Below are 14,536 nucleotides of genomic sequence, written 5' to 3' on the forward strand. Positions count from 1 at the left end.
CCCCAAAACTGTAACAATACTCGAAATGCGATCTCAACAAGGCCCTATACATACACACAAGTGTATGTATGTATCAGAAGAGAGAAAAAGAGAGGGAAAGAGAGGGGGAGAGGAAGAGAAAGAGAGAGGGGGAAGAGAGAGAGAGGGGGAAGAGAGAGAGAGGGGGAAGAGAGAGAGGGGGAAGAGAGAGAAGGGGAAGAGAGAGGGGGAAGAGAGAGAGAGAGGGGGAAGAGAGAGAAGGGGAAGATGGAGAAGGGGAAGATGGAGAAGGGGGAAGAGAGAGAGGGGAAGGGGAAGTGGGGGTGGGGGAGCAGGAGGGAGAGAAATTTAATCCTTTCTGGGATCTGGTGTCATTGTTAAGGCATTTATTGACCAACCCTACTGCATTTGAGAAGGTGGCAATAAGCTGCCTTCCTGAATAGTAGTTCTGGTGGGAGTACTTCCAGTCCAGTTGGTGACAGAGTTCCAGAATTTACACCAAGTGATAACGAAAGCACAGTGATATATTTTCATGCCGAATGTTGTGCTATTTCCAGAGGAACTTGAAGGTAGTGATGTTTCCATGCACCTGCTGCCCTTGACCTTCTTAGTGGCTTGAGAAGTGCTATTAGAGTAACTTGGGTGAGGAACTGCAGAGTAATTTATAAATGGCATTCAGTGAGCACCATGGGTGAAGGGGGTACCAATTAAGTGGATGACTTTTTTGCTGTTTAATTTTTTGAGATTTGTTGCTGTTGCTTTAATCCAGGGTGGAACATGCACCACTGCTTGCGTGACTTGAGACAAGTATTTTCCACTCTGGATGAAAGCAAACTTTTCTGGTTTACAGATTGCAAATACTGTAGTGGTTGCCCAAGCGCAGATCCCTGTCACTGAGTGCTCTAGCAGCAAGTTCTTTACCAGTGCTAGAGACCTGACTTGATCATAATGACCGTTCGGCCCATCGCTTCAAGCACAGCAGTTCCAAGGACCCAGTCCCGTTGTCGGCCGGGAGTTTGCCTGCTCTCACCGAACAGTTTCTCCCCACGTCCCCAAGGATGTGTCAGGTTGTTTGACAGTGTGGCTCAGTGGCAAAGGAATTGAGAGCTTCGAGTTCGACCCGCCTGCAGAACGGAGCCGCCCCGCCCAGCGGGGCTGGGCCGGCGAGCGTGCGTCGCCCCTATAAGAGCTGGCGAGGCGGAGCTATGCGGTGGATGGTGGGCTGCTAGCGGTAGGAAGCTGCGATTTCCACTGAGCGACGCAGACCAGGGCGGGGGGAAAAGCCAAAGAGCGCGGGGGCATTCCGCTGATAGAGGTCTTGCGTGCGAGCGCCCAGCCTGCCGAGGAGTCCGCGGCTTCAAGCCTGGAGCGTGGCCTACCGGCCGGCCCTCACCACCTACCCGAGCCGCACTCGCTCTAACCTCGATCCGTCGGAGTCGCACTATTAATTGGTGAGTCGCACCGGGCGGCCTTACTTCCGAAGGCCGACATCCCCTCCTCCCTGCCGCCGCACCTGGGGGAGGAAAGGGGGCCCCGGGTCTTTTCCGCTGGGCTGACGCCGACTCCGGAGTCCGGCGCGTTCCGGAACAATCCGGCGGCGCGGCCTGATTCATTCATTCAGCCGGCGGGCTGGGCCGGGTCGCGGCGCCAGGGGGAGCTCACGGAGCGGCCGGGGGGGGGGCGCAGCGTGCCGGCGCGCGTGGTGGGGTCCGGGTCCGGGGGGTGAGGGGGGGAGAGCCGGTGCTGTCCGGGGCAGGGGTATTCGGACAAAAACGGGGTGCCCTTGAGTGGGAGGTAGGTGCCCTTGATATTTATTTTTGGGGGGAGGTGTGAGAGAGGAGGGTGCCCTTGATTTGGAGGGTCTGAGAGAGGGAGAGGAGGGGGCCCTTGTTTTTTTTGCGGGGGGGAGAGCGGCGGCATTTTGCCGGCACCGGCCGGACCCCGCAGCCCGCCTGGCTGGGGCCGGCGCTTTGTTGGCGGGAACCCGTTTCCTGATTGCTGTTTTCAAATGTTAGGGAGGCGCGAAAGGAACAGCGTTTTGAAATTGTTCCAACTGACTGTGCTTCCGAATATTATTACACTGATAAAGGCTGGTATTGTAACCGATTTGTCTTTTTTTTAGATTGAGGACACGCAGTCCTCTTATTGTCATTTAGTAATGCGTGCATTAAGAAATGATACAATTTTGATAAGGCTGTTACATCGGTATTGTTATTCTTGATAGATAATCGATATTTTACTCGACTTAAATGTTCCTGGTAGTTTCCACCATTTGAGATATGGCTGGATGAGCAAAGCATTTTAACATTTGCATGTTTGATTTAAGTTGCAGTCGAAATAATGGCAAAAGTTAAGGATTATGCAGAAAAATACTTCAATCTCTAACCGATACTGTATTCATTGGTGCTTTGGTTGAACGTTGTTGCATTCCAGAAATCCATGTTTGATTATCTCAATTTCATTGCCTTTTGTTTCCTATTATAAATATGAAAAGTATTTTAATATTTTAGGAAATGACTTATTGAGCCAGATTGTTGGGAACATTCAAAAGCTTGGGTGAATTGCGGACAGCAGAGGGGCCCCAAAATTGGGACGACTAACAATCAAAATAAGTTGATTATACTGTCCGTTTACAGGGATTGTAAATTCAGAATTCGAATTTTAAATACGGCTTAAGTTAAATAGCTTGCTTTCTGCTTCTGAAGCTTTAATGTGACTCAAGTTAAAATCTTTGAAAGAATTTTAATGGCACTTGATGCCACTGACAAAGTACCTTGGTTAGAATGAATTTAATCTGAATTTGTTATTCGTGATTTTGGTTTTGAATCTATACTGTATTGGAGATTACTTGGCTTGTGTACTAAATGAAATATCAATCAGACGTCATTTCTAATCTTTGGTTAACAGTGCAGTTGAAAGAATTTATTCACAAACTGAGCATTGCATATGGAAATTTGTCAATTGTGAATACAGGAATATTACAACATGCTTATAATGTATCCTCTATTTTCCCACAGGATGAAGAACAATCCAAATCTATTGTCGTGTCCACAATGGATTTCAATACAATTCCTGTAACTGCTGACTTTTGTAAAGACAGTCAAAGACAGACTATCAAACACAGAGGATAGCGAATACTACTGCACAGTACTTGTGTGGTGCACATTAATCTTCATTCTATTTAATCCATTATTTATTACATATCAATATATTTTGTTACCTCATTTTGTATATTTAAGTCGATAGTATTTTTTTTAAATCCATACCTCTAAAGCATTATAACTCGAGTGACCATGGCGTTGGAGGAATATGTATGGATGGTCGTGGTGGGTTTCATCATTGCATTTATTTTGGCATTCTCAGTGGGAGCAAATGATGTTGCCAATTCATTTGGGACTGCTGTTGGTTCTGGAGTGCTGACACTCAGAAGAGCTTGCATCCTGGCAACAATCTTCGAAACACTGGGTTCTGTACTGCTGGGTGCCAAAGTCAGTGAAACCATTCGCAAAGGAATAATTGATGTGGACATGTTCAACTCGAGTCAACAAGTGCTTATGGCTGGGTCGGTCAGTGCCATGTTTGGTAAGTAACAAGTGATGCATTCTCCCTAAGTTTGTGCCAGGAAGTTTAAGTTGATTTTCTTAGAACATCATTGTTAATAATTGAAAAGTAATCTTTTAATGTCACACAAACACTTTGAGATGAAATGTTCTGTCTTCTACAGGTTCTGCTGTCTGGCAGTTATTAGCTTCATTTTTGAAGCTCCCTATATCTGGTACCCACTGCATTGTGGGTGCAACCATTGGTTTTTGTTTGGTGGCTACAGGTGCTTATGGTGTGAAGTGGCTAGAGCTGCTGAAGATTGGTGAGTTGTAATTTGGGCTCAGAATAGTTAAATGTGTAAGGCCGCAATGTTTCCATAGTGGTAGTCTGGAGAGTACAGGCAACAGTTGCAGGACAGACTCTTTGTGCATTAAGTTGGTTGCTAGATAATATTTGATGCATTTACTTTCCTAAGCAAATGATAACCAAATTTTTCTTACAAATCATAAATTTTGCTGGAAGAATTTCATTAATCATCATGGTTGACTCTGAATAGTTTAAAATTATCTTTAGGCTTGTTTCTTTCCTGTAATTTATTATTCCTTGTAGACATAAATCAATGATTTGTAGGATCGTTTAGAATTGTGGACATTTTCTTTTGATTCTTTCACTGGTATGTAAATATAACAGGTTCAAGTGTGCAGCCAGTAATTTTAAATTCATAATCTGACACTTAACCAGCTCACTACAGCAGTTGAGGCGGTGATGGGCAGCACAAATCTGAACCAAAGTTAGCTCATTGTACTTCCAGGAACAGTGTTATTTACCTCTGCTAACATTATATTTTTTCAATTTGCACAGTTGCTTCTTGGTTCATCTCACCTCTGCTGTCTGGAATCATGTCTGCTGCTGTCTTTTACTTGGTCCGCTGCTTTATTTTACGCAAGGTAAATTGTTAATTCATTGAGTTGGCAAAAGCTGTACTTGGTAATTTTTAGTTGTGCTTGCTGCTGGTGAATTGCTGCCCTGTTGGTGCTGATGGAGTTTAGAGGTTGTTCTGCTGAAGGAATATCAGGATGCCAAGAATATAACTCCGAGGTGATGCTTCAATCTGCCTTTTGACTGTATTTTTCCCCCCCCCAAAGTGGTTGAAATGGGTTTTGGGAGGTAGTATCAAAACAGTTTGGTAACCTCTGCAGTGGGATTTGTTGAATTCCAGAACTCTAAATTGTTGATTTTGAATAAATTTGAAAATTATGGCTTCTGCATACCAAGGTTATGATAGAAGAAATATCCACCTGAATTTGTTCTTATATTTTCCAAGTCAATCTAATATTTCAATCTTCCCATACAAAGATTTGCAGCAGCAAGCTGCTTCTCGCCCACTATAGCAATCCACACAAGTAATCCATTCCGGTCCTTCACAAACTTATTTTTTTTTGGATGGTTGGATACAGACTATAATGACAAAGTTTGATCACTGCAAGGATTATCAGTATACCTTTTTAAGCTAGTGTTAATCACTGATAATGTTTAGTTTCGATTTGAGAGAGCTTGAAACCTAATAATCTGAATCTGTGTATTTGTTTTTTTTCTGTAGCTGCCTCCATTCCTACTTTTTGCTGTACTCATTCTAGACTTTAGTGTATCCTCTATTTGATATTGGTAGCTGTCTATCCTGAATTCCTCTTTGGATTTTTCTGTCCCCTTTAAGAAAATTGAAGCTTATCTCCCATTTGTTCTTTTGGGATTGGTGTCACACCCAGGGTATTTTGCTATGTCAGGGATTTACAGGTTTGTAACAATAGCAATTAACTCATGAAATGTACGTCCTGGTCAGATTTCTGAACATTGAAGATTAGATTACAAATGGGAAGGGAAGAAAGCATTTTATTGAATTCGGTACTTGTGTTTCAGGCTGACCCTGTGCCAAATGGACTCCGAGCTCTGCCGGTCTTCTATGCCTGCACAATTGCAATTAATCTTTTCTCTATTATATATACGGGAGCACCTTGTAAGTATTGACTACGTTGGAACCCAAGTAGAGCAATTTATTTCTTTTGGCCTTCAGCATTTTTGTAAAGAAACACTTAACACTTCGTTAGAATCTTACAGAACAGAATGGATCATTCAACTAGATCCATTACCATTCTCCCAGCTATACTAATTCATTTACCAGCTCCTGCACCATGAATTTGCATGCCTTTGTGATTCATGTTTGTCTAGAGCAGTGGTTCCCAACCTTTTCCATTCCATGGACCAATACCATTAAGCAAGGGATCTGTAGGCCCCAGGTTGGAACCCCTGATCTAGAGATTTAAATGCTGAGTCTCCCTGAGCAGTGCATTCTAGAACCAACTATTGTTGAAAAATCTTCCTTTGACTTCTGAACCAGCCCCTTGTGCATTCTGGATTTGGATATCTGTCAATTGTAAATGTCTGTTGCTGTTTATCTTATTGATGCCCCTCATTTTGTATACCTCATTCAGATTCCTCTACCACCTATCCCTTAATCACTCCTGCTTCAAGCAAATCAGCCTCTCATTTTGAAAGTGTGCCTTTGCATTGAAAAATGTTTGACCACATTAGTCTTCAAACCAGAGGATAGGGGCCAAATGAAACTGCTTTCCCTTGGGGCCAAGGTGCAAAACACATTACCAACTGTACAAAGCACAATATGCTTTTGGTAATGTGTTTTGCTTCTTGGCATCAGAGGAACTCTGTTTTGTCTTGGCTATATTCAAGTATGGTTAAATGATAATTAAAATTGTGCTTCATAGATCAAGCATTCGGATTGTCACTACCTGGTGCGTTTTTTTAAAAAAAAACACCTAGTTATGCTGCGTTATCATTAATGAACCTAGGACACTACCTGGCAGCAGTGGATTAAGATGATTTCCATGAAGACGAAAATGGTGTCAAGTTGTGTCAGTGTGCATTCTAAGTCACTGCTACAACTGAGTTTTTAAAGTAGTCTTTCTACATTTGTATGAATAGTGTATACCCTTGAAATTCAAACTGAGGATAAAACCTGGAATTTCTTTTTTGCCATTCTAAAAGACCAATTTGTGAACCACATTTTTCAGTAATGTCAGAGCTGGATGGCAATGTACTTTTACAACTGCTTTCCCCAGAGTCTTGAGTTACACTATTTCTTTCTATTGGACTCCAGTTTATCATTAGTAAATAATCTAATTGTTCAGTTTTATTTGGGAAGGGTGGAAATGATGTGTTGAGGGCAGTTTTTTGTGATTCTAAAGTAATTTTTTAAATCCTAGTACTGGGATTTGACCGGATTCCACTCTGGGGTACAATTTTGATTACATTGGGAAGCGCTGTGATCTGTGCATTCATCGTCTGGTTCATCGTCTGTCCCATAATGAAGAGAAAAATCGAAAGTAAGTGAAATTTAGAGACTTCAGTGGTCGAAATGCCACATTGGGCTTTCAGGTGAGTGCATTGGAAGTGTAGGGTGAGGGTATGAGTTAACAGCTCTGAATTTACTGAAAAGCAATGTCCAACAATATGTAACATCTTTTCTTTCCCTTCGTATGAAGTGCATATTTGTTGTGGCTAACATTTATTTAGAGAAACAGTGTCACCAGGCTAAGGTGGGCTAGAATCTACTTGCTCTTACTTCCAATGTCCACCCTGGCTCCAGGAAGCTGGGAAATGACTTTATAAAGCTGGAATAAAACAGAAAACACTTCACTCAATTATCAGGAAGTATCTGTGGAAAGAAACATTACAGGTTAAAAACCCTCCGGCAGCTTTATAAAGCTAGTCTTTGATTCTGTTTCAGGTACCTAATTATGCCAGAATGTGTAAGTATACTTTTCAGTAGGAACCAACTCTGGATAACTGTACCACTCAATTATTGATTTTGCATTTAAGTGGGATTCTTGGGTAATTAATGGTAGCTGTTTTGTATGCAATTATTTTGCTTATTTGTTCTACCGAACATTAGTTAGGCTGAAAGAACTTGTGTGGCATAAGGAGTAAACACTGCAGTAAATAGTTAATATTTGCTCTCTGGATTGACTTGTTTACTATGGATAGAAACAAAGCTAGATACAGTAAATTGACTATAAAGGATTCTTAAGTCAATGGGGTATTGCCTGGGATGTCTATTTGCGGAAGTCATAATGCAATTATATTCAAGCCAGCTTTTTGAAAAAACAATGCAAATTTTGCAAGCTTTTCACCACCTTGCTATTTTAACTTGCTGTGTATTATTGATGTTGAATTCTATATGCAAGAAGACTGCTTTTGAAGTTAGGGGTGTGGTAGAGATTGATCCACAATCTTTTCATTAACTGAATTTCATTTTAATGAAATCTTGAATGGATGAACTTTGACTTTAATTGTTTTTTTTCTGTTCAGAAGGTAAAGGTTACTCATTTTGGTTCTTGTGCTCAACAGGAGAGAGAAAAGTCTCCAATTTAGATAATATGCTAGACAAGAAGAGTGAAGATTACTATTCAGTATCCAAAGAAGACCTGGAAGAGCCGCATTTGAAAGTTCCTTTGACTGACACAGCATCTGAAATCAAGACTCCTGTGACTGACACGGTTTCTGCTGTTTTGCCTATGAAGCAGAGTGGAAGAATTGCTTTCATAGGGGACTCAGCAGAGGATGTAGGAAAGGATAGTGTTTCTAATGGAGAGATAAAGGAAACCAATATTGATCGTGTGATGAACGGTAAGAGATATAGCATATTCCAGTTTGTATATTTCAACAATTTTCATTCGCATTTCTTGCCTGGAACTCCTTACCAATACTTCAGCTGTTGCATTGGAGTCAACACCAACAATTCAGTAAATATTTAGTCTCAATTACTTGTTCCTTTAGAAACTGTTGCTTTCCTAAGTGAAACTATATGGTAATTGTTGACATTTTTTGCTATACATGTTCAGCTCCCTGCCAAGTTTTATGAAGTTGCAAAGTTAGTGTACAGGCTAACCCTGAATTTCAAATTGTTTAAGTACAAAGAAATCAAATTAAGTTCTTGTAATAGGATGACCTTGAAAGGTATAGTTTTTTTTTTAAAAGTTAGAAATGTAATTTATTTCTTTGTTCAAGATTTTAAACTTGTGATTTTAAGCAACAATTCAAAATAGTATTTTCAACAAGGCTGCTAATTTTCTTCCTGAGGAGATTTAGTGGTCTTTCCTTTTTTATTTTAAAATGGCCTCCAGTCAATTGCTGTTTTTATTTTGGTAAGGAGCTATTCAAAAACTTAATTTGTTGTTATATTTTGAAGCTAGAGAAATTTATCCAGTATTTGTTAACAAAAAAAATTTGCATGGCAGCATACTTCATTCCTTTTAAGCTTCTAGTCAGTAGGCTCACCTGATGCTGTGAACAATTGTCAGCATCTGCATTTGGGATCAATCTGAAATAGAAGCAGGATATGCTGGAAATGTCCAAGTTAAGCAGCCATGGACTAATAACTTGGGTTTTCATAGTTGATTGAAACTTGGGCTACGTCCACACTAGACCGGATAAATCTGTAACTGAAGCTTTTTCTCTTCGTTTTGATCCTCTGTCCACACTGAAATGGCGTTTTTTCTCCCCTGAAAACAGTTTTTCTAAAATGCTCTCCAGGGTGTTTAAATCTGAAAACGCTGGTTCAGCATTGTGTGTACAAAGTAACCGGAGGTTTTAAAAACACTTGTCGTCCCTTTCATCGGTCTATGGTTGTAGGAACTGTTTCCAGGGTGACCCCTCTGTGGGAGTGGGGAAGATGTTGGTGGGGCCACCCGGGGGTCTGTGTGTCCGTGTGTGTAGCTATTGTAGTGGCTATGAGGCTGGTATTGTGGCGGTGAAAAGTACTGGGGGGGGAGCCATCATATTTCTCATCATTGCAAATCCCTCTGCAACAGTGTTAAGTCAGTTTTTCAATGTTCGTCGTCAGCTGGGTCGTACTGTCCATGAACTCCCTGTCGGTTGCCTCCATACGCTCCAGTATTTTTTCTGTTTTTTAGTTTTAAGTCCTCCTGCGCGAGAGCCAACAGCTGTCTGTCGTTTGGTAATTTCCTTTTAAGTTTTTCTAGTCTTTAACTGTACAAACATGTACTAAGTATACTGTTTCCTCTTTGTGTGTTTTGTGTAGATGTGTCCTGCGCATGCCCAGTAGGAGGAGATTCGTCCAAATACCTGTTTTAATGTGGACGGAGGTATTTTCAAAAACGCCTGGTGTTGACGCCTATCGTTTTTACGCGAAACCGGCGTTTTCAAAATTATCCAGTCAAGTGTGGACGTAGCTTTAAGTTGCATGAAAGGGGTGGAGAGAACAAATAGAATTAGCCCTTGGTCTCAATTACCAGTATAAACAGTAGTACAGCTGGTTGAGAGAGTGGTGAAGTCTTATTGTTGATCGGAGGACTAGAGAAGGGAAGGATCCCAGAACTGAGATAAGGATACCAGTGAACATTTAGATTGAAAAGGTATTTCATCAGAACTGGTCATTTCTGATATTAAAAGCAAGCATTTAATGACCATGAGGGTTGTAATTAGAAGATGAAATGCAATTCATTGTTTTTGCTTTAATTAGAACAGTTACTGACCTAAAAACAGATTAGATTGCAATGGAATATTAAGTAAAAGCATCTGTAAGCTCTGGTCATCTTTGAAGACTGAATTTACTTCTGTAAAGTAAATTAATTTGTTCAGTGTAAACGAGGATGTTCTGAACACAGTAATCAAATTTTAATCACTGCAAGACTTTCTGAGAAATCTGCAGATGAAGGTCTGAGTGAGCTATTGAGATAGGGAGTTGGACAGATTCCCTCAGAATACTGGAAGGGAGTTGGACAGATTCCCTCAGAATACTGGAAGGAGATGTCTAGATGTGTGAAAGGTGGTATAAACTAGATCAGAGTCTGGAGCTGGGTTGAGTAATGCAATGATGATTTTAACTGTAGTGGTTAAGACACAAGTTCCAAATCAGGAAGAGTAAAAACCTCGCAAGAAGCAGGCTGAGAAGATGTTAACGACTCTTGTGAGTTTAGGAGCAGGAAGTAGTGAATCATAATAGTTGTGCAACCAGCTGTGCTTCATGCCTTTGTTTCTGTTTATTATCCCTTTAGGAACTGTACAGTTTGGAAGCAGTCATGTGCAGTTCAACCAAGTTATCAATAATCAGACCAGTACCAACAGCTACACAGGTCACTATCACACTGTACACAAGGATTCGGGATTGTACAAAGAACTTCTTCACAAGTTGCATTTGGCTAAAATGATAGACTGTGCTGGGGACTCAGGTGAACCAGGAAGCAGGCCACTACGTCGCAACAACAGCTATACCTGTTACACTATGGCGATTTGTGGCATGCCTCTGGCTTCTTTCAAGCCCAAAGAAGAAGTAAAGGCAGAGGAAATGGAAAAGCTGACACCTGGCTTGGAATCAAAGAAACGGATCCGACAGGACAGTTACAGTAGTTACTGTAATGCTATGGCTGACTCAAATACAACGTCCGAGGATAGAAGTGTGACGCTTGAAATTGAAAAAACGGAGCGCAAGTGCAGTGATGGGTCAATGGATGAATGGCGAGAGCAGGAGAAGCCCGAAGTTTCATTACTTTTCCAGTTCCTGCAGATCCTAACAGCCTGCTTTGGCTCATTTGCTCATGGTGGCAATGATGTTAGGTGAGTAAATTTGCTTTTAATTCCTGACAAGGGATATACACACCTCTCAATTTGGTCAGGAAACTCCTAAACAATATTGGGTTTTCCATTATTTCTGTATAAATTAGTTTCCTGATAGAGAGAAATGTGAACTTGCACAAGATTTGTTTTTAAACTAATTTTATGTAGGTCATTATACAGTACACATGGGTGTGTCCAATAAACTCTTACAGCCTTATCTGAAATCTAGTTAATGGTGAGAATTAACATTGAGCTATAGGACTGGAAAGGACCAAGATGTTGAGGAAAAATAAAGTTCTTATCCACAATAAAGAAATACAATATTTAAAATTTAAACTTTAGTTTATAGACATGTACTGTAGCACAACAGATTGGATTAATATTTAAAATATGAATACAGAAAAATTGCACCCAGTTTAGAAATAATATTGACAAGTATTCTGTTCAGTAGCTTCATGGGCAGATATTTGTTTGTATCAAAACTAAATGCTTGAGACTAGTCGGTTTGTTTTTATTCCACAATGCTAACTTTTTGTTTTTGTTTTTAGTAATGCAATTGGTCCTCTGGTTGCTTTATGGGTTGTGTACTCAACAGAAGATGTTGATTCAAAAACTGATACTCCAATCTGGCTTCTGCTATATGGAGGTGTGGGCATCTGTCTTGGCCTGTGGGTCTGGGGTCGTAGAGTTATTCAGACAATGGGCAAGGATCTGACACCAATTACTCCCTCAAGGTAAGTCCTTTTAGGGGATTTTTAGGAGTATTTTTATGTTGAAGGTTCTGCATGTAAATGAGTTGTAAGGTTGTTTGATAATTAGATTAGCTAGAATCTGCAGGATCTATTTAAGTGAAAGGCTGAAAGAAATATTGGTATTTAAAAGTTAGTTTAATGGCTTAAAACTATCTGGGTAAGCAAAGTATTTTTAATCTTTGAAATTATGAATTTTGGCTCCTTGTAATATGGAGACACTCTGTTCTGAATGGGTGTTATTGGATAATTTCACCAGATAAAATAGTCGCAAGCTTTTCATTCTTCCTCCAAAGACCTCCCACAGTCTTTATTCCACAGCAACAGTAGTATGAATAAAAATACACAAAGTTCTAAGAATTCAGAAAGGCCAATCCTTGTCGTCCAGATAATCTAGAAGCATGTTGTACAGCAGATACATTCTCTTGAACAAATCAATTTTAATCCTTGTATTTATTTCATTGAAAGGACTGAAACACAAAACTTTTGAATAAAATGTCTGTTTTATTGGAGGAACTCATCTGGTCAGGCAGCATCTGCAGAGGGCTTATTACTGACAATGTAAAATTTGCTGATTTGCAGCACAGTGCAAAGAAATTATAAATTGCAAGTCAGTGTACGTGTACCCTTCAGAATTTGATGGCAGAAGGCAAGAACCTGTTCCTAATGAAACTGTACTTTGGGTCTTCAGGCTCCTATTCCTCAGTGCGGGAGTGTCCCAGATGGTTGGGGTCCTTGATGATAGATGCAGCCGTGAGACACTTCCTGTTGAAGATTCCCTTTGGCTGGCTGACAATATACAATGCTATGCAGCATGTTGTAATCTTGTGGAAGCCACAATACCAGGCTATGATGGAATGAGTTGGTACACTTTCCACCATACATCTGTAGAAATTTACAGATTTCTGGTATGATTGCATCTGTGAGCCCAGGATGGATTCTCTGAGATGGTGACACCCAGGAACTTCAGGCTGCTTGCCCTTTCCAGCACTGAGCCCTCAATGAGGAATGATGTATATTTTCATGACTTTCACTTCCTGAAGTCTATAATCAGTTCCTTGGCCTTGCTTGTGAGGTTGAGGTCACCTGCATCTCCACCAGTCAATCTATCTCATCATAATTTGAGATTTCACCAACACCAGTGGAGTCATTTGGGACAGGATCTTGCATTTGTATAGCTTTGTTTGCAGGACTTACTAAACAGGAAGTGAACTGCACTGGGATTAGGTAATTATAATATTATTAGATTTGTGTTTTGATTTAATGTGATTTGTGAACTGGCTAGAAATTCTCTTCCAGCATACTAGCCAATGAAGTGGAATAATGTTATTTACTTTTTCTTTTATAGTGGCTTCAGTATTGAATTGGCCTCTGCTCTCACTGTAGTTCTTGCTTCAAATAATGGTCTTCCTGTTAGCACAACACATTGCAAGGTGAGTTCTGCTACTTGGGTCTTCCAATTGTGACAATTTAATCAACAAGTATTCAGTGCAAAAAAAATACAATGTTCTTGATTAATATTGAATTGCTATGTTCATGGCAGGCCAGTTTCAATGACCATGGGCTTGAGACTTGCAGTTGGCTTTTTTATTTCTCCTCCCATTCATGCATGTTAAGACATTGTCAAACATATTCATGATAAAATTGGCTAAAGCATGCTTCCTATTAACCTGTGAATTGCCACTTCACTATGTATTGTATTTGTTTCTGCAGGTTGGTTCAGTTGTAGCTGTTGGGTGGATGCGTGCAAAAAAAGCTGTTGACTGGCGCCTCTTTCGAAACATCTTCATGGCGTGGTTTGTTACAGTACCCATCTCTGGTCTTATTAGTGCTGCCATCATGGCTGTATTCAAATATGCTATCTTGTAAATGTGCTGAGTACCACCTATCTTCAGCAAAGTGTTATGGTTGTTACTGTGCTACTGTAGACCTGTTTATTCAAATTGTTTAATGTGAAACCTATTCAATGGAAGTCACAGCTTTAACTTGAGTCTTTTTAACATCAGTATGTGTTGCAAGAGAGTCCAACTTGACTGGCTAAATGCTGTTTTTTTTTCCTTTATAATTTCACTTTTTTTATTTGAACCATTGTCATTTGTTTTGTATAGTGTTTATATTACTGCATGTTTTTAAACAAGGTATAATGCTATTTAATACTGTGAACTGAGTTTGAATTTAACACATGTATGCATAAAGCACTGGATTCTCATTTAGCCACATGGTAAGCAACTAGAATCCAGTTAAGACCACAGTAAGGTACCAAAGAGTGGGGCAATCAAATGAGCAGTTGTTTTACAAAGTCTTCCATTTAAATCTAACTATTATAGAAAATTACTCATTTGTAATTGAATTGGTCAAATGTTCATTAAAGATTAGCATACCTTGTATTTTTCTTTGTATTTCTTAAACATTTTCATTTCATGGAAGATTGGAGTAGGGCATCCACAGATATGGCAACTGATTAATGCAATATCCAAAGTTGCAGACTGAGTCTCTATATTGTGACCCAATTTACAATCTAATTTAGCCAGTACAAGTTAGGCATTATTAGTAAAGGTGTATCTCACATTTGAACAAATGAAAGATCAATTATGGGACAACATAGTCAAGGTATG

General features: G+C 40.2%; 1 protein-coding gene across 1 annotated transcript; it reads left to right on the forward strand.

The window, feature by feature from the left end:
- Nucleotides 1-1,169: 1,169 nt before the first annotated feature.
- LOC134350941 (sodium-dependent phosphate transporter 1-like) lies at nucleotides 1,170-14,325 on the forward strand. The gene is made up of 11 exons (XM_063056810.1): nucleotides 1,170-1,430; nucleotides 2,997-3,561; nucleotides 3,704-3,844; nucleotides 4,384-4,469; nucleotides 5,440-5,536; nucleotides 6,801-6,920; nucleotides 7,945-8,223; nucleotides 10,614-11,172; nucleotides 11,721-11,906; nucleotides 13,270-13,354; nucleotides 13,635-14,325. The coding sequence occupies exons 2-11, from the start codon at nucleotides 3,273-3,275 to the stop codon at nucleotides 13,788-13,790; spliced, it is 1,998 nt and encodes a 665-aa protein (XP_062912880.1). The 5' UTR covers nucleotides 1,170-1,430; nucleotides 2,997-3,272; the 3' UTR covers nucleotides 13,791-14,325.
- Nucleotides 14,326-14,536: the final 211 nt, after the last annotated feature.

Source organism: Mobula hypostoma, chromosome 8, assembly GCF_963921235.1.
Source record: "Mobula hypostoma chromosome 8, sMobHyp1.1, whole genome shotgun sequence".
In the NCBI taxonomy this organism is placed as follows: Eukaryota; Metazoa; Chordata; class Chondrichthyes; order Myliobatiformes; family Myliobatidae; genus Mobula; species Mobula hypostoma.

Coding starts and splice junctions, on each gene's coding strand:
- LOC134350941 (XM_063056810.1), top strand. CDS start 3,273: ATGGCGTTGGAGGAATATGTATGGATGGTCGTGGTGGGTTTCATCATT. Junction 6,921..7,944: donor AATGAAGAGAAAAATCGAAA/GTAAGTGAAATT, acceptor TGTGCTCAACAG/GAGAGAGAAAAGTCTCCAAT. Junction 11,907..13,269: donor ACACCAATTACTCCCTCAAG/GTAAGTCCTTTT, acceptor TTTCTTTTATAG/TGGCTTCAGTATTGAATTGG.